The 19,684-nt window shown below is 43.8% G+C and overlaps 1 protein-coding gene across 2 annotated transcripts in view; it reads left to right on the forward strand.

Moving 5' to 3' along the window:
* r3hcc1l (R3H domain and coiled-coil containing 1 like) overlaps positions 1–19,684 on the forward strand; it is a 212,820-nt gene that overhangs the window by 118,885 nt on the left and 74,251 nt on the right. For both annotated transcript variants that reach the window (XM_033034151.1, XM_033034150.1), the window contains exon 3: positions 2,232–2,407. In XM_033034151.1, the coding sequence (XP_032890042.1) occupies positions 2,232–2,407 (176 nt within the window). The remainder of the gene's footprint in view (positions 1–2,231; positions 2,408–19,684) is intronic.

The raw sequence follows: 19,684 nt of genomic DNA on the forward strand, positions 1-19,684 counted from the left end.
TATTTTTAAGGTCCAATTTAGATCCTTAAAAGCTACTCAAGCTTTGTGCCTCAGTGGCTTCCGGCCCCGATTTGTTGATTTAAATCGCAGCAAAGCTACTCCCCGCCATCCATTATTCTGCATTATCATGCTACTTCAAACACTGCGGATATTTGTTTCTTTTGACAGGAGGATAATGCAGCACCTCAATGTGACACATTCAGTAAAGAAATCCAATTAGTACGGGTGTTAACATGCCAGAGTGTTGTCTTTTCAAAGATGAAGCACAGTGTTTAAAAATAAGCAAACACTCCCTTTCCTTGCCCAACAGTGCCTCGGTGTATTTATTTTTTGTAATTATACTTGGTCGCAGTAAGGTGAGCAATCTGTTAGTTGTATTGATGATGTCTGGATGCAACTGTCTCGATGGGATGCAATATGGTTTACTCTGAACGGACTTGACTGTTTTTTGCACAGTGGGATGGCACGGTGCAGACTTTTATTGCGACGGGCTATCTTGCCATAAATATTATTTCATATGTGATATATATAAAATGATGGGAATGCGAACTGCCCTTTATGTGAAGATAGTCACAGAGTCATATAGCACATAAGTTAGCCCTTTGTCATGACCCTTAAGTAGGGCATAGGCTTAAGGGGAGAGGAGAAAGATTTAATATGACTGAGAGGCAACCTTTTCACACAGAGGATGGAGGGTATACGGAATTAGTGACCGGAGGAGGTAGCTGAGGCAGAAACGATAACAACTTTTAAAAGGCATTTGGGCAGGTTCATGGATAGGAAAGATTTAGAGGGTCAAACTCTGGCAGGTAGGACTAGTGTAGATGGGGCACATTGACCAGCATTGGCAAGATGGGCTGAAGGGCCTGTTTCCTTGCTGGATGACTCTATGAAACCCTTCCTGTAATTCAGGAGGTCTTTGCAGAGACAGTGTTGATGGTATTTTCCCAATGCCGTGAGGTGTCGATGTTATGCAGAGTTATACAGGAGGATAGAGATCTCTGCTCCCTGGTGGGCCAGGAGTTTAGAGCCAGATTTCAGGTCTTAATTGAGTTATTCCCTCAATCGGCCAAAGGTAATGCTGGCCTCCAGCCCACAGCCAGGTTAGTCTACCCACCCAACCAAAAGCAGCACCTCATCTTTACTTTCCCCCTTCGGTTTACCTTTGGGGTATAATGGATGGAGGTGTAACCAATGTGAAACTCACGGCCTTGCTTAGGTAACAAAGAGACACAAGGAACTGTAGATTTGTTTAATCTAGGGATACAGTGTGGAAACAAGCCCTTCAGCCCACCGAGTCCACGTCCACAGGGAGGACGAGCAAACTCCTTGCAGACCGCAGCCGTAGTCAGGGTCGAACCCGGGTCTCTAGCGCTGTACGGCAGCAACTCTACCGCTGCGTCACTATGCCATCCCAGATGCTGGAATCTTGAACAAAACACAAAGTACTGGAAGAACCTTCTGGGTCATGCAGCCTCTGTGGAAGGAAATGGACAGACAACGTATTGGGTCGGGTCCCTTCTTCTTTCAGCAGCAGAACAGAAGGAATCACAGAGGAGGGAGCAGTGAGAGAGGGTCTTAGAGAACTCCCGCCTAGTCAAGTGTTTAATTGTCATATGTACCAATAAAGGAACAATGAATGATATTCTTACTTGCAGCAGCTTAACAGGTTGTAAACACAATACACATAGATTACATATAACCAACAACAAATCAATATATTAATAACCACAATACTAGACCAACACAACCTTAGTGCAATGAAAGACAGTCCATAGACGTTCATAGTTGAGGTGAGTGTTATGTAGTGTTCAAGCGCCTGTGGTTGTTGGGAAGATAGACACAACAATGCTGGAGTAGCTCAGCGGGTCAGGCTATATCCCTGGAGAACATGGACATGTTAGGGTTGTTGGGAAGAAGCTGTTCTTCGACCTAGCGGTCATCTGGAGCATTGAAATGGAGACACAAGAAACTGCAGATGTTGGAATCTTGAACAAAATCCAAAGTGCTGGAGGAACTTTCCCTCATGGAGATTCTTAATTCCACAACAGGATAAGTGACATCCTTGGAGAGGTAAGTAGCAGATGTGGGAGATGGTGGCGGGATATTGGAAGAATGACTTAACGAAAACAATTAATCAAAGTACACTTCCTCACCATGTGAAATATATGTTGTGTTCAGTTGAGTTAAACTTCTGTGATCTGAGCCTGAGCTTTTATTTTTTCTTCTAGTTAACCACGAAGAGAAAGTCTAAGAAGACTATTCAAGATCCTCCCTTCAATTACTACAACTACCAACCGGCTGAGCAAGAAATTGATGATTCTGAATTTTCCCACATTGTTGAGATCTATGATTTTCCTACAGAATTTAAGACAGAGGATTTGCTGCGAACTTTCTCCAGTTATCAGTACGTATCCAGCCATAATGTTGATGTTAATAGCATGGCAATAGTTTAAGGATTTTAGAATGTCTGGCATGTTAATCAAAAATCCCCACCAAATTATTTAATTTGACTGAAGACACAAGGAACTGCAGATGTTGTTTTACAAAGATAAGCACAACGTGCTGGAGTAACTCAGCGGGTCAAGCAGCATCTCTGGAGAACGTGGATAGATGATGTTTCAGGGCGGGACCCTTCTTCAAAGTTATTGTGGTGGAGGAGGGGAGGAAGCTGGAAGAGAGGAGGGGCAAGTGATAGGTGGATACAGGTAACTTGGGGTTTGACAGGCAGGTAGTTCGACAAAGGCCAGAGATGAAAAGACAGGTGAAATAAGTATAGAAAGGATGCAAATTGTGTATCCAGAGGAAGGAATATAGTTGGAAGGGGAGGGGGTAGTAGAGAAATGGGCACGAGTCAAGGTGGGGCACAAGGAAGAGGGGCAGGGAGGTGGAAAGTTCTCTGAGGAAAAGATTGTTTAACAAACCAAGATCAAGAACTCCCCCCCCCCCCCCCCCCCCCCCCCCCCCCCCCCCTTCTTCTTTGTGCCATATGTCATGCTTTGGAGAAAGAACAATGCCTTAATCTTTATCTCTCTCAGGTGGTGGGAGTATGGAATGAGTTGCCAGAGGAGGTAGTTGAAGTATATTATTTTAAAATACACTTTGATAGGAGCTTGAATGGGAAAAGTTTAGAGGGACACTGGCCAAACATAGGAAGATGGGAATAGTGTAGATGGGCCATCTTGGTACCATAGGTGAGTTGGGTTGACCTGTTTCCATGCTCAATGATTCCATGACTCTCTCTTTCACTCTATTGGGATCTCCATATCTATCTCTCTATTCTTCTCTCTATTTGGATTTCTCTCTATCTATATCCCTCTTTCTCTATATCTGTATATGTGTGCATATGTATGCGTGAGTGAGATACACTGCTACACATTAGTATATATGTATGTATATATAACTATATATATATGCACGCATTTGTGTGTGTGTGTGTATATATATATCAGTGTGTCTCACTCACCCACTCACTCTCTCACCCATTCTATTCACCCTGCATCTCACTGCCTGGACTTCGACCCCTGCAGTACTGAGTTGTGGTGTTATGCAGCAGTTGTGTTCGGTCACTTTGCCCCAGCCTTTGATCTTATGGGAAATTGGGATTTCAGACATTTCATCTCCACCTTGTGCCAATTTGAAAAACGAATAGCTTGCATTTTAATTTTCCGTAATGCTTTCTCTCTCTCTCTCTATCTCTCTTTGTCCCCACTTTAATTGGATGTATGCGAGGTACAGTATGTACATCAAATAAGAAACAATTCGGCAGTACGGGTGCTAATTTGCACCACATCTATATTATTTTATGAATTTAATTTCCATTTAGACTGGAATCTTAGGAGTAGGCGGCTAAACCTTTCATCAGTGCTTACTTGCAGCTCTTTGTGCAAGTTTATTTTAATGAATACAGTTCAGGTTTGAAGGTGGATTCTTTTGAAGGTCTAGGTAATTGATCCTGGACCGGTCTTCTCATTGCAATTCTGCATGAACGTAGAATTTAGCAGACATTAAATGACTGACATTTTTATATTTGAACTTAACTTTTGGAAGTCCAGGTATGGTATATGTTACAAAAGAAATGATATTGACTCTATGAATCTGCTATTCATCTCCTGAAGATGATTTATTGTTGCATGTTTGACTGGTTTGCTACTGAGAGGAGAAAAATATGAAATGCTAGGCTCATTAACTTATCTTGCAACCAGAGTGATAAGAATATTTCAGACCAATATATTGGAGTCCCAACCCTTGCATAGCCAGGTAAGCAGCAAGCCCATATCACCAGGACAATTAATGAACAGACAGGAACCTTTCGCAAGATTCTTCTGTATTTTACCCGTAAAAGGGATTGATTTGTTAATTGCAAGCTTCGATTTCTCCTCATTCAACCAGCAGGTTGGATTTGGATTGTGATTTTGATTGGCATTATTGAAACATTGACACAGCTGTGACCTTGGGAAAAGAATTAAGCTTTATGTTTCCAGCTTGGCTAAACAAACTATCCATTATAGATTCTTTCTTTAAATCTACTTTTTCCTTAAAGCTACTTTCTCCTCTTTTGTGATAGTAGCAGGTTGGAAGAAAAAATCTTATTTGGCTTCAATTAGTTTAGGTTACAGAGCCAGCATCAAAATAGTGCCTTCAGTCCCCGCTGACATTCGATCAGCGTTAATACGTTATATCACACTTTCTCACCCTCTTCCACCACACGAGGGGCAATTTACATAGGGCCAATTAATCTACAAACCCGCACATCTTTGGGATGTGGGAGGAAACCGGAGCACCCGGTGGAAACGCATGCAATCACAAGGAGAATGTGCAGACTCCACAGAGACAGTACCAAGGTCAGGATCAAACCAGGTCTCTGGCATTATGAGGCAACGGCTCTACCACTGTGCCGCCAAAGTTAATATAAGAGAGATAAACACAAAAAGCTGGAATAACTCAGCGGGACAAAGAGGGCAAAATGGAGGGCAGTTGTACCCAGCAAGGAAAGCTGTGTTCCATAGAAATAGCACATTGTTTTAGATCATATTTAGGTAAAATTGAGTTTGGTATTACAGCTATAATGTTCATATCTGGGTCATGTTATGGTTTGATTAATTGTATTAGTGCCACACACAGAGCCATAGAGATGTACAGCGCAGAAACAGGCCATTCGGCCTAGTCCATGACAACCAAGTTGGCATATTGGGCCCGCCCCATTTCCCAGCATTTGGCTCATAGCCTTCTAAATCCTTCCTATCCATAGATTTGTCCAAATGTCTTTTAAATGTTATAATTGTATCCGCATTTATAACTTCCTCTGGCAGCTCATTCGAACAAAGGCGGGACCCGGCTAGGGGGAGCCGTTGCCACAAGCGGCGACAGGCAATAACTTTGTCGGCACCAGAAACGTGGCGACACTTGTGTACTGCCCAAGTGAGGCCTATTGTATGATTGTATAGGGTTGTATGCAAAACAAAGCATTGTACTGTACCTAGCTACATGTGACAATAAAGTATCATGGAAGGTCAGATACTTACTACCCTCTGAGTGAAAGTGTGGCCCCTGAGGTTCCTCTTAAATCTCTCCTCCTCTTCATTCCTCAGAGGATGATATTAGGCCCAGCAAGACGATTTCCCCAAACAGTCAGCACACTAAGAGTTAAAACGGTAATATCAGAACATACTACAACCTTTACGACAAGTCAGAGACAATTTCTTGACTACAATCTAATAACTGCGAAAAAATTAATACTAAAATTTTGGAACAAACCAGCAGCCCCCACAATTAAAACGTGTGGTTACGGAAATGACTGAGACCTTGCATTTGGAAAAAATAAGACCTGTCTTAATTGACAAACCAGAACGTTTTGTTAGAATATGGCCTCCATTTATTGAATATTTGAAAAGGTAAATTGGTTTAACACAGAATCAGGGTTGAAACCAGAGTTTGCGACTGGATGAATAGTTACACTCAATATTTCCTGGATCTATCTCCATAATCTTGTCATAATGTTTCTCTGTGTCTCTTTTTTTCTCTTCTTCTTCTCTCTCTATTACTTTCTCTCATCTTTTTCTCCCTTTATCTTTAGTCTTTAAAAAAAAACGGAAGCTATGTAAGAAATCTGTCATTAAATTGTCAAATTTGTACATAAGCTTCTAATAAAAATATATATTTTTAAAGAGTTAAAACGGTACAAAATCATCATCCTGTTGCACGAGTTAGGTAATGGCTTGAAAATGGCCTTTCTGGAGAATCATTTCTCCATAATAATGTATCTGACTCATTTGTCCATTTGAATTTATCAAAGTAATAATAATAAAAACTTGGACGTGGTTGCTCCTGTTGATTTATTTCCTTTAGAAGCTTGATTTGTTGAAATTCTGACAAGTCACAAATTAGACTCTGCCCAGCCCAGTCAGAATTTTACATTAATGTCATTTATTTTTTATCACGGAAGATAATGAGAATCGGAAAGATTTTGCCAGTGATGCAAATTCCCCAATGTCACTATTTTCTTTATTCCATCTTCGATTTGTTTTTTTTTTAGTTACAATTCTCGAACCAAAAACAGAAAGTGTTAGCAGATTAGGCTGCCTCTGTGAGAGACATAAGGTTGACATTCGGTTGATAACATTTTGTCAGGGCTGGAATAGGTCAAAGATTAAACATGCTTCAAGATTCCAGAAAGCTTGAACCCAGAAATCGCTGCCGCACAGCACCACAGCACAGTTCAATCCTGGCCGTGGGTTCTGTCTGTGTGGAGTGTGCACGTTCTCCCTGTGACTTTGTGGGTTTCCTCCGAGTGCTCCCACTTTTTTCCGGCATCCCAAAGACGTGCGGTTGCAGGTTAATCGACCCTCTGTAAATTGTCTCTAGTGTGTAGGGAGCGGATGCGAAAGTGGGATAACATAGAACTCGGGTGCATAGGTGATTGATGATCATGGTCGAATCGGTGGGCCAAAGGGTTTATTTCCATGTTGTATCTCTACACTAAACTAAAACATAGAACCCATGAAGCACAGAAATAGGCCCTTCAGCCCACATTGTCTGTGCCGAACATGATGCCGGGCCCAACCTGCCTGCACATACACCATATGCCTCCATTCCTTGCATATCCATGTGCCTCATCTAAAAGTCTTACATGCCACTGTCGTATCGGTCTCTGCCACCACCCCAGGCAGTACGCTCCAGGTACTCACCACCCTCTGTATAAAATTTATTTGTTTCACATATCTCCTTTAAATTTTGACCCGCTCACCTTAAAGCTGTGGCCCCTAAATAAAGGGAGAAGGGCAATGCAACCTAGGCATGTCTGTGGTAGGTGAAAACCACGGGAGACTGTGAGCTGCACGTGGATGGTGCTGGTGACGTAAGCAATGGTAGACACTAAATGCTGGAGTAACTCAGCGGGACAGGCAGCATCACTGGAGAGAAGGAATGGGTGACGTTTCGGGTGGAGATCCTTCTTCAAACGTCACCCATTCCTTCTCTCCAGAGATGCTGCCTGTCCCGCTGTTACTCCAGCATTTCAGCATTTCGTGTCTATCTTCGGTTTAAACCAGCATCTACAGTTCCTTCCTACACATGAGCAATGGTGATGGTTAATAACACAAGGAGGTTATGAGGAGGAAACGCAGGCGAATGGGACTAGTTTAGATGGTGCACTCTGGTCGAGTTGGACCAAAGAACCAGTTTCCATGCTACATGACTCTGAGGAAGAATGTTTTCACCCAGAGGGTTCTTAGATTCTGGCGCTAACTGTTTAAGAACTATACGTATGTTAGTATTTATTTCAGGAGGTACAGAGTATAAAAACAGGGATGTAATGCCAAGGCTTTCTAAGGCTCTGGTTAGACTGCATTCTGAGTATTGTGAGCCGTTTTGGGCCCCATATCGGAGGAAGGATGTGCTGGTATTGGAGGTTTGATTGCAGGAATGTTTGGGTTAACATATGATGAGCATTTGACGCACAGGGCCTGTACTCGCAGGCGTTTAGAAGAATGAGGTGGGACCTCATTGAAACTTACTGAATAGTGAAAAGCCTGGATAGAGTGGATGTGGAGAGGATGTTTCCACTGGTGGGAGAGTCTATGACCAGATGCCATAGCCTCAGAATAAAAGGACGCACCTTGAGAAAGGAGATGAGGAGGAATTTCATTAGTCATAGAGGATGGTGAATCTGTGGAATTCTTTGCCACAGAAGGCTGTGAAGGCCAAGTCAATGGATATTTTTAAGGCGGAGATTGACAGATTCTTGATTAGTAAGGGTGTCAAGGATTATGGGGAGAAGGCAGGAGAATGGGCTTGAGAGGGAAAGATGGATGGTGGAGTAGACTCGATGGGCCGAATTGCCGAATTCTGCTCCTGTGACATGAATTTAGGATTCTATGGCTCTATTAATTTCAGACTGGTATATATCAATCATCAGCTGTTCTAACACAAATTATGTAGCCATTATTAAACTGTTGTTAATGGAAGCATAACATTTAGCCCAATGAAGCATAATTGTCGGTATATGCAGAACATTTCTGGACTGTTTTTAAAGAGATATGAGCATGCTCTCTGAATACAGTAGATAGTCTGATAGCCAAGAAGGTCCCGACTGAAGCGTTGTCTGTCCATTTCCCTCCACAGATGATGCCTGACCCACTGAGTTCCTCCTGTACTTTGTGTTTTGCCCAAGGTTTCAGTATCTGCAGTTGCTTGTGTCTCCAATAAATACACTTTTCTTTTGTTTCAGGGTGAGGCTTGTGACTCCATAATTTATTGCAAGATTGGAGTCCAGCTTTAACAAATTGTTTTGTGCTGGAGACCTCGTCCTGAAGGTCATAGAGAACTAGTTGGATTTTAACTTGAATCAATTTCAAAAAGTTGATTAAACCTAGTGCAATTAATATCACTATACCACAAGTTCTTCCCCCTCACTGAAATATATATCACTGAATTGTATATCAGATGCACAAGCAAGGATTTCTTGGTTTAACGTGACCTTTTGCATCCCTGCTTACCGAACAAAGTGAGAGGCAAAGTCAAAGCCGTTCCTTTATTAAACTGTCAGTAGAGATTTTTATTTCATGTTCTAAGTTACAGTCTTCCCCGAACCAGTGTTTTTTTTGTTAATCTTGCAATTTTCGTGGACTGCTTTGTGGAAGAGAGCACACAAAACCAGATTGAGTCCTTTCCTTACGTCCATCAATTTCACTAAATGATTTTCTCGACATCTGTGCAATTATCTGTAAATATTCGTAATAGGGCTTTATACACTCCTTTGACCAGAAACGCACTGTGGTCATCACTTATTACATTGCTTGCTGTTCCGTTGCGGGCTACAAAATGCATGTAAGCACCTTTTTCAAGTTCCATTCTAAAGATTCTCCTAACCTTGTTTCCGCTAGCCCTCTCCCACATTCCAGTATACATTAGATGGAATTAAATGGAAGAAGTATTTGTTAAAGTTCCAAGAATTGGGAACCGTAGGGAACATTAGGGAGAGATCAATATTTGAAAAGCACATTGTTTAATCCAGGGCGATTGTTTCAAGTTAAAGCACAAACTTATTTGCAAGGAGACATGAAGGTAACCCTTAAAAGCCAACTGTAACGTTTGTGTCAGCAAACACAAATAGTGATTAATACTGAGAATGGCTGGTTAGTTACAGTGGTCAAGGGGATTAAGCTTTGCAGCGGCAGTGATGGAAGGTAGCTCAAGTGTCAGTGCAAGGTGACGCACATGAATCGATTGACATCCCTCATCAGCACTCACTTTTCTGACCTACAGAGATCGTTAACTAGCTTTGCAATCTTATGCACAAGTTAGGTAACTTTTATTGTGGTGCGTAAAAAAGCTTTTCTTGGTAATTGAGCTAGGCAGCACAGTAGCGCAGCGGTAGAGCAACTGCCTCACAGCGCCAGAGACCCAGGTTCGATTATGACTACGGGTGCTGTCTATAGGGAGTTTGTACATTCTCCCTGTGACCCCCACGAGTTTTTTCCGGATTCCTCCCACATTCCAGAGATGTGCGGATTTGTAGGTTAATTGGCTTTGGTAAAAATTGTAAATTGTCCCTAGTGTGTCGGATAGTGTTAGTATACAGCGATCGTTGATTGGCGCGGACTTGGTGGGCCGAAGGGCCTGTTTCCGCATTGTATCTCTAAACTGAACTATACTTCAGATTCCAGTGCAAGAAGTCAGCAGCAAATGTGGAAAGGTGTGCTGCGTTCCAAGTCCATGCTGAGCTAATGCCATGAATATGGTCCAAGCAACCAAGAAACCAAAAATAGACACAAGGAACTGCAGATGCTGGTTAACAAGTGGGGTATTTCAGTGTGTGTGCCTGTCAGCTACAAAATGGCCACTCATTTCAGAGAAATTAAGAAAGACCCAAAGTTCTGGAGTAACTCAGCGGGTCAGGCAGCATCCCTGGAGAACATGGATAGGTGACGTTGCAGGTCAGGATCCTTCCTCAAACCAAGATCCATGTTTTCACACAGAAGATGGTGGGTGTGCGAGTGCAAAGGATATTTACGATGGTGTTGCCAGGACTCGAGGGCCTGAATTGTAGGGAGAGAATGGGCAGGCTAGATCTTAATTCCTCGGAGTACAGGAGACTGAGGGGTGATCCCCTAGAGGTGTATAGGATCATGAGGGGAATAGAGATGGTGAATCCACAGAATATTTTAACCAATGCAGCGGAATCAAGAACCAGAGGACATGGGATTAAGGTGAGAGGGGAGATTTAATGGGAACTGAGGGGCAACATTTTCATACAGAGGATGGTCGGTATATGGAACAAGCTGCAAGAGGAGTTAGTTTAGGCAGGTACAATAACAATATTTAAAAGACACTTGGTTGAGTACATAGATAGTAAAGGTTTAGAGGGATATGGGCCAAACTGTAACAATACTTGAAAGACACTTGGACAGGTACATGTATAGGAAAGGTTTAGAGGGATAAGGGCCAAACGCAGGCCTGTGGGACGAGCTTAGATGGTGCATCTTGGGTGCCATGGACAAGTTTGTCCGAAGGCCCTGTTTCCGAGCTGTATGACCATTATAAGGAGATGAGAAACCCATTTTCCCCATCCAACCGTGAAAAGCACTCCACAGCAGGCCTGGCTATCCCGCCGCGGACCTGGACCCCGCCTGCAACACCCCGTGGGCCGCGTGGCCGGACGCAGGAAGTCCCTGTAGGCCCCCCGAAGACCAGAGTACCGAAGAGGAGGGAGCCGGCCATGCTGGGCGTGAGGAGCGAGGCTGAAAGGAACGCGGACCGAGGTCTTATCTCCCACGGTCTCACCGTTGGCTGCGAGAGGAGCCCCTGGGGCACAAAGGTGGATGGGCGAGGAGACGAACGTCGGTACCTATTGGTACACAATACTATTCAATAGTCTGAAGAAGGGTTTCGGCCCGAAACGTCGCCTATTTCCTTCGCTCCATAGATGCTGCTGCACCCGCTGAGTTCCTCCAGCAATTTTGTGTACCTTCGATATTCCAGCATCTGCAGTTCCCTTTTGAACACTATTCAATACAATACCATTTATTTGTCATTTGAACCTCACATGAGGTTCAAACGAAATTTGGTTTCTGCAGTCATACAAGAAAAGAACCAAGACACACACCAACACAATTTACACAAACATCCATCACAGTGAATCTCCTCCTCACTGTGATGGAAGGCAAAGTCTTGTCTCTTCCCTGCTCTCCATTCTCCATTCCATTCGAGGTGTTATGGTACACCGTTCCATAACACCTCGCGCACGCACTGGACTTTGACCAAAGAATCCTCCTGATATCCTGAATAGAACATGTTCCTCACCAGTAAACCCCAACATAGTGTTATTTTCTTTAACTGCTGTTGCGTGGAATATCGACGGACACAAAACAGCTGCAGTGATCTGCAGGCTGCCGCCAAGTTATTCAGTGTGAAGTGGCTTGGAGTGTTGATAAGATGCGATATAAACCCGTCTGACTCTCTAATCAAGCCATATTGTGTGCTCCCTTTAGTTATTTGCATTATGATCAGAGATTACAAGTTCAGTATTCAGTTGCGCAAAATTAATTTCTAAATACCTTATAATTATGCCATTACGTTAGTAATCAGATTCATTGCTAAGGCAGTGTATCACTGTTACTTTTGTGTTGGAAGGAAGGGAATCAGATTTGATGATTCCACAGTTCTGGGGAAGTATATCTATCTGCTGTTAATTACTCCGTTTCTGCGAATTTTCTTTGCGGTGACATTATGGCTTTCACTGTTTCCTTTGTGTTCTGTCTCTTTATGAAATATTTTATTGATTGTGATGGTGGATAGGTTTTGGATTAATAGTGCTCCAGTATCGTTAACGTCTCTAGATCAAGAGGAGCAACATTCAACTTCCAGCCCCACCCTGTGACCATGCCAACCAACCAAGATGCCCCATCTACGCTCGTCCCACAGGCCTGGGTTTGGCCCTTATCCATGTACCTGTCCAAGTGCCTTTACCCTATGCCTTCCCAACCCCCCCCACTCTATGCCTTTCCCACTCTGTACGTTCCCCACCCACCATCCCATGTCTGCCTCACTCCGCACCCCGTCCCATTACCCACCTCCCACCCTGTGCCTTCCCCACCCCCTAGCCAATGCCTTCCCTACCCCCCCCCCATTCCATGCCTTCCCCATCCCCCACCCTGTCTTCCCCACCCCCATCCTGATCCTTCCCCACACCTCACCCTGTACGTTCCCCACCCACCATCCCATGCCTGCCTCACTCCGCATCCCGCCCCTTCCCCACCCCGTGTTCCATCCCACCCCAACCCCACCTCCCACCCCATGCCTGCCCCACACCTCACCCTTGTGAAGAACAACATCTCATTTCCATTTTCTTCACTATTTTTGCAGCTGATTTTTTATCTCCATCACTTTCTCTTTTTCTCTTTCTCTCTTTCTCGCCCTGTCTCGCGCTCTCTCTTCTGTGCTCCCTCTCTTATGAGTTCTTCCTCTCTCATGTGATCTCCCTTTTCTTACACGCTCCCCCTCAGCTCTTTTTATTTCCTCCCCTCTTTCTGCATGGGTACAAAACCTAATAACCTTCCAATACCGCCTTCAATTGATTTCTGCTTGTGCGAAATTGGAGAGTCGGTATTGCAAGGCAGTTTTATGGTATTTGTAATGTCCGCTGTAAGACCCTGTTGTGACTAGCACAATGAATACACGTCCGACATCTTGTAAGAAAGATTTAATCTGAAACACCAACTGAAACTTCCAGAAGGTCACCTGACCTCAGTCACAAGACTTCTGCTCTTGGCCTCAGGGGGCTCTGGCATTTACAATACATTACATCACATTTCCCCCTTCACTTTATGTACATCACATCTCCCCCTTCACTTTGGGGTCAATGCAACCTATTTTCAATACTATTAACTTTAACCTATAATCAATTTAATGTGGATAAAGTACCACAATTAACATAGTGCTGTTCATACTACAAACTATAAAATCATCGCCTAACTATTTTACATAACAAGTCAAGTTGGGGGTTTTGACAATCGCCCACTTCTCATGCGAGTCGTATTTCCGACTCGTTCTGTGTTGTATTTCTGTTGTGTGTGAGTGTGGCTTGGCTCGCTTCGAGCAGGTTCCCCCAACACATTACCTTGTGATGTGGCCTGTGATTGTTCTCTTGAGTCTGGGAGATTAGCTCCTTCTGGTAGAAGGGCTCATCCGTGAGGGAGAGTTTTCGCGCTCGTTTGCTGCGTGTTGCCGGGGTATGGCTCAGCTGCTTGGTGCGCAGGTCGTATGTCCTTCCTGTTTCTGCGGTACTCAGTACCGCTCGGTGTAGAAATGAAGTGGCTCCGAGAGGACATGTTTTCTCGTGCAATCCGACCACGTTGCCACTTGGTTGGTTTGGCACGAAACCACACCTGTTGTTGATGTTCCGGGCGCGGCAGCGGATCGACGCTTGCCTTCTCATTGAAGTATGCTGCCTGTTTTTCTTGCCGGACGGCCAGTTGTGGTCCCATGGGAGAGACATGATGTGGCAGTAGGAGCGATAGAGGCAATGGCAATTTGCTTCTTATCAGTGTACTGTTCAGTAGCTGTGAGGGGGCATAGCCGCCTGTCCCGTCAAGGGGGGGTGTTGCAGTATTCGAGGAAGGCGTACATAGATCACGGCCGCTGCGTTTGGCTTTCCAATTGATACCTTTTATAGTTTGCACACAGTGCTCCACCTACCCGTTGCTCTGTGGATATATGGGGCTTGAGGTGGCATGGGCAAATTCCCATTCATCCTGGAACCTGCGAAACTCAGCAGTCAAATTGTCTTGCGTTGTCTGTCATCACCAAGTCAGGAATGCCATTCCGGGCAAACATACCAGTCATCTCGCATATCACCGAATGTGACGTCATGTTTGTCAGTTCATTTGCTGTCTCGTACAGCTGGAATGCCCTTATCCAGTCCTTATAATTCTTGGCCAAGTTCCCTTGCATGGAGAGTGGTCCCGGTGGCTTGAGTCCTGCCATTCTTTTATTTTGTTTTTTTCTTCTGACACCATGTAATGTCTGCTGTAAGACCCTGTTGTGTCTAGCACAATGAATACACATCCGAAAGATTTAATCTGAAACACCAACTGAAACTTCTAGAAGGTCATCTGACCTCATTTACGAGGCACAGGCATATAAACCCGCACTGCTCTTGGCCTCAGGGGGCGCTGGCATTCACATTACATTATAGTACATCTCCCCCTTCACTTTATTTACATTACATTATTGGTTTATTATTGTCACGTATTCAGATACAATGAAAAACTTTGTTTGTGTGCTATCCAGTCAAATCAAACCATGCAGGAGTACAATCAAGCCGTACACAAGTACAACAGGCAAAGAGAAAGATACCAGAGTACAGAATATAGTGTTACTGTTGTAGAGGAAAAGTGCAATATCCGCAATGAGGTAGGTTGGAAGATTGGGACTACACTGGAGTTTATGGGAGCAGTTACAAGATTAAGCCAATTAAGTTCTTTATCCAAGATAGACACAAAAAGCTGGACTAACTCAGCGGGACAGGCAGCATCTCTGGAGAGAAAGAATGGGTGACGTTTTGGGTCAAGTTTCAGCTTCAGCCTGAAGAAGGGTCTTGACCCGAAACGTCACCCATTCCTTTTCTCCAAAGATGCTGCTTGTCCCGCTGAATTACTCCAGCTTTATGTGTCTATCTTCAGTTTAAACCAGCATCTGCAGTTCCTTCTTATACATACAGTGCCCTCCATAATGTTTGGGACAAAGACCCATCATTTATTTATTTGCCTCTGTATCACACGTGGTTAAAGTGCACATTGCCAGATTTTATTAAAGGATATTTGAGTTTTGAGGCATTTGTTTGAACGTGAGCAGATAGGATGTGTCCACTTCAGAATTCATTATGCTACTGCCATCAGTAGTTGTATCATCAATGAAGATAAGTGAGCCAGTACCTTCAGCAGCCATAATGCTTTGGATCTTGAGCAGTTCCTTCTCTCCTTTGCCCTTGCTATCACTCTGCTATGATAATCTTCGTCTCATCTGTCCGCAAGACCTTTTTCCAGAACTGTGGTTGCTCTTTTAAGTACTTCTTGGCAAACCGTAACCTGGCCATCCTATTTTTGCGGCTAACCAGTGGTTTGCATCTTGCAGTGTAGCCTCTGTATTTCTGTTCATGAAGTCTTCTGCGGGCAGTGGTCATTGACAAATCCACACCTGAAGAGTGTTTCTGATCTGTCGGACAGGTGTTTGGGGATTTTTCTTTATTAGAGAGATAATTCTTCTGTCATCAGCTGTGGAGGTCTTCCTTGGCCTGCCTTTCTCCTTAATGATGTTCCAAACAGTTGATTTTGGTAAGCCTTTAAGGTTTGGCTAATGTCTAACAGTTTTATTCTTGTTTCTCAGTCTCATAATGGCATCTTTGACTTTCATTGGCACAACTTTGGTTCTCTTGTTGATAAACTGCAATGAAAGTTTCCAAAGGTGATGGAAAGACTGGAGGAAAGACTAGGTGCTGAGAGCTCTCTTATACCTGCATTAAGGAGGCATTTAAACACACCTGAGCAATTACAAACACCTGTGAAACCATGTGTCCCAAACATTATTGTTGAAGCCATTTATGTTTAGGCTAGCTACTGTTGGCATATTATATTATTTTGTCTAGATATATCTTGCAGTATTGTTTTTGGACACTTGGGGGCGGTCATTAGATGCACAGAGGGGCGTATACATATGGGTATAGTGGACAGAGGGGGTGATCAGACCAGGCACAGGGGTGTAGAGTATACAGTTCTCACCAGATCGGGGAGAACACCAAGCTACAACTTGTATGCAGAATAAGGAAAACCTGGTACATTCATCTCTTTGTTTGTACAACTACTTCAATAAAGAACCAATTAAACTAGAAATAACAACTGGAAGATCTGATTTTTTTGGTCTGGGTAAGATAATTCCTACTTACCTGTGCAGTAATGGCAAAGGAACGTTGGACACTGGAAGAATTGGAAATTTGCCATTACATTTAAGTGAGAACTGGCTCCATGAGTGAAACTGGAGCTTGTGAATCATTCAAACGGAACAAAAGATTGTTTTATTTCACAAGCCTGACGCAAGGATCAACTGGACAAGGTGGCCACCTGCGCTAATCTGACTAACGAAGATTGGAAATCTCGAAAGCCAACGCGCAGGGAGAGAGTGAGTACGTACAGCATTAAGCTTTATTGGAGAAGCTATATATGATAATCTGTATTGTAAAGCGGCTTCTAAAATGGAGAATTGAGAAGTGACCTTGAGAATCAGAACGATATCAGTTGTTTGAAACACCAGCCGCAGGCCTACTCTTTATGTCAACGTGTCTTAAAGGGATAGTGAGCAGTATGTCCAAAGCTCAGTCACAAGGTGGCGATGTTGGAAAGCAAGCTACAAACTCCATTGCTGAAAGTGCTGTACAACAGAGTGTTGCAAACTCAGAAAAAATTGGACCAGATGACAGTGTTTCAAATATCTCAAAACCAAAATCAAGCCACGAATCTAGTTCTTCATTATGTGCATCTTCAACGGCCTCTGCCTGCTTACAAGCTCAGGCAGAAAAGGCTGCTCTCTTGGAATGGTCTGCCGTCATGAAAAAAAAGCACAAGCTTGAGGCACAGAGCAGTTGAAAAGAGTGACTGAGGCACAAGAGGAACAATTGAATAGAGAGAAGGAGCAATTGAAAAGAGAGACTGAGGCATAAGAGGAACAGTTGGAAAGAGAGATGGAACAGCTAGAAGTAGAGATGGAGCTGGTAGCAACCAATGCAAGGATCAATGTGCTTGAGGCCAAGAGATCAAGAAGAAGTGGTCACACATTGGGGCGGTGTCCACAGATCAAGAACAGAGGGCACAGAGAAAGAATAGACTTCTCAAAGGAGAAGGGAGTCTGCTTTTGGTGTTTGAAGATAGGGCACATGAGCAAAGACTGCAAGAGTTGTTTGACTTGTGATGTGTGCAACCAAAATGATCCTGTAATACTTCACATTGAACAGAAGAAGAAAGGTAAGAAGCCAGAGCATGCAGAATAGAATGAGAAGCCAATTGTGAGTAATGCTGTTACCTCACCTCATATGTGTGGTCATATTGGGGCCAGTGAAGAAACCTGCATCTTCTCCATAGTACCAGTAGAGGTAAAGAGCCACAAGGGGGACACAGTGTTGCAAACATACGCATTTTTGGATCATTGAAGTTCATCTGCCTTTTGCACAGAAAGCTTGATGAGAAGGCCGAACATTACAGGGTAAAAGCCTAGTATTGTCTTGCGTACCATGAACCAAGTGAAGCCTGTGATCAGTCATATCTCAGGTTTGGAAATATCTAGTCTGGACCAAGACGATTTTATACAACTATCTGATATGTTCACACATAAGACCATGCCTGTTTCTCAGCTAAACAATCCCAGACAGGAAGACCTGATACAGTGGCCTTACTTGAAGGATATCAAGATTCCTGAAATAGGCTCTGGCATCAACTTACTCATCGGAACAAATGCTTCAAAGGTATTGGAAACGTGGCTGGTCAACAGCCAAGGGGATGGACCATTCGCCAAGAGGACCCGATTGGTGTGGGTCATCTATAGTCCCGAGAAAGGACAAGCAAGAATGAAACTTGCTACCTTGCTGCTGCTGTCAATCGAATATCCATTGTAAACCTAGAGGAGCTACTGGTCAAACAATACAATCACGACTTCAGTGAAAGAACCAGCAAGGAAACAGAGGTAATGTCCAGAGAAGAGAATCGCTCAGCAAAGATGATAGATGGACAGTATTGTCTAGACTTACCTTTCAAACAAGAAAGTGTCAGCATGCCAAATAACCGTTGCATTGCAGAGCAGCTCATCCAGAGCTTGAAATGCAGGTTTGGCAAGAATAAGAAATGTCATGATGAATATACATCTTTCCTCACAGAAATAATTGACAATGGTTATGCTGAAATGGTACCAGTGGACCAGCTGAATCGAAGTGATGGAGAACTCTGGTACATCCCTCACCACGGGGCGTATCACTCAAGGGAAGGGACCTTAAGGGTGGTCTTTGACTGTGGAGCAGTCTTCAAAGAAACATCACTTCACTGCCAACTGCTGCAGGGTCTAGACCTTACCAACTCACTCATAGGAGTTCTCATCAGATTCAGACAAGAACCGGTTGCTTTGATGGTTGATATCAAAGCAATGTTCCATCAGGTTAAGGTATCAGAAAAGCATATTGGCTATTTGCGATTCCTGCGGTGGTCCGAGGGTGATGTGCAGAAAGATCTTGTTGAATACCAGATGAAGGTACATCTTTTTGAAGCCGTGTCGTCACCAAGTTGTGCAAACTTTGCATTAAGGAAGACCGCTAAAGACAACAAGGCACACTTTCCAGCAGAGGTGACAAACACAGTAAAGAACAACTTCTATGTAGATGATTGTTTAAAATCCATGCGTTCGGAATACGAAGCAGTTGAAATGGCAAGAGACCTGCCTTCCCTCTGCCAAGTGGGAGGATTCATGCTGTCAAAGTGGATCAGCAACAGCCGTGCTGTATTGGCAACTATTCCACAAGAAAACAGAGCCAAGGAGACCAGGGAGTTGGACTTGGACAAAGACAACCTGCCAATGGAAAGAGCACTGGGATTGCACTGGTGCGTTGAAACAGATGTGTTCAAGTTCAGAATTGCTGTACAGAAACAACCATACACAAGACGGGTCATCTTGTCCGCGGTCGGCTCTATATACGACCCTTTAGGATTTCTAGCACCATTTACTCTGCCAGCCAAGCTGATCATGCAGGAGCTCTGTAAGGAAAGACTCGGATGGGATGAAAACATACCCCAAACCTTCTCTCGGCAATGGACAGGATGGTTATCAGATCTCAACAAGATGGTGGGATTGAAAGTGAACCGGTGCATGAAGCCTGCAAGCTTTAGTCAAATCAGATATGCACAGCTGCACCAGACGCAAGCGAAAGTGGCTACAGTATTGTTTCATATCAAAGACTGGAAGACAATAACAAAGAAGTGCATGTTGCATTCACAATGGGAAAATCCAGAGTGGCACCATTAAAACAAATGACGATTCCCAGAATGGATCTTAGAGCTGCAATCCTAGCTGTCAGAGTGGACATAATGCTGCGTAAGGAATTGCAGTTTCAACTGGACAAATCCATCTTCTGGACCGATAGCACAACAGTGCT

This window comes from Amblyraja radiata, chromosome 15 (assembly GCF_010909765.2).
Source record: "Amblyraja radiata isolate CabotCenter1 chromosome 15, sAmbRad1.1.pri, whole genome shotgun sequence".
Lineage (NCBI taxonomy): Eukaryota > Metazoa > Chordata > Chondrichthyes > Rajiformes > Rajidae > Amblyraja > Amblyraja radiata.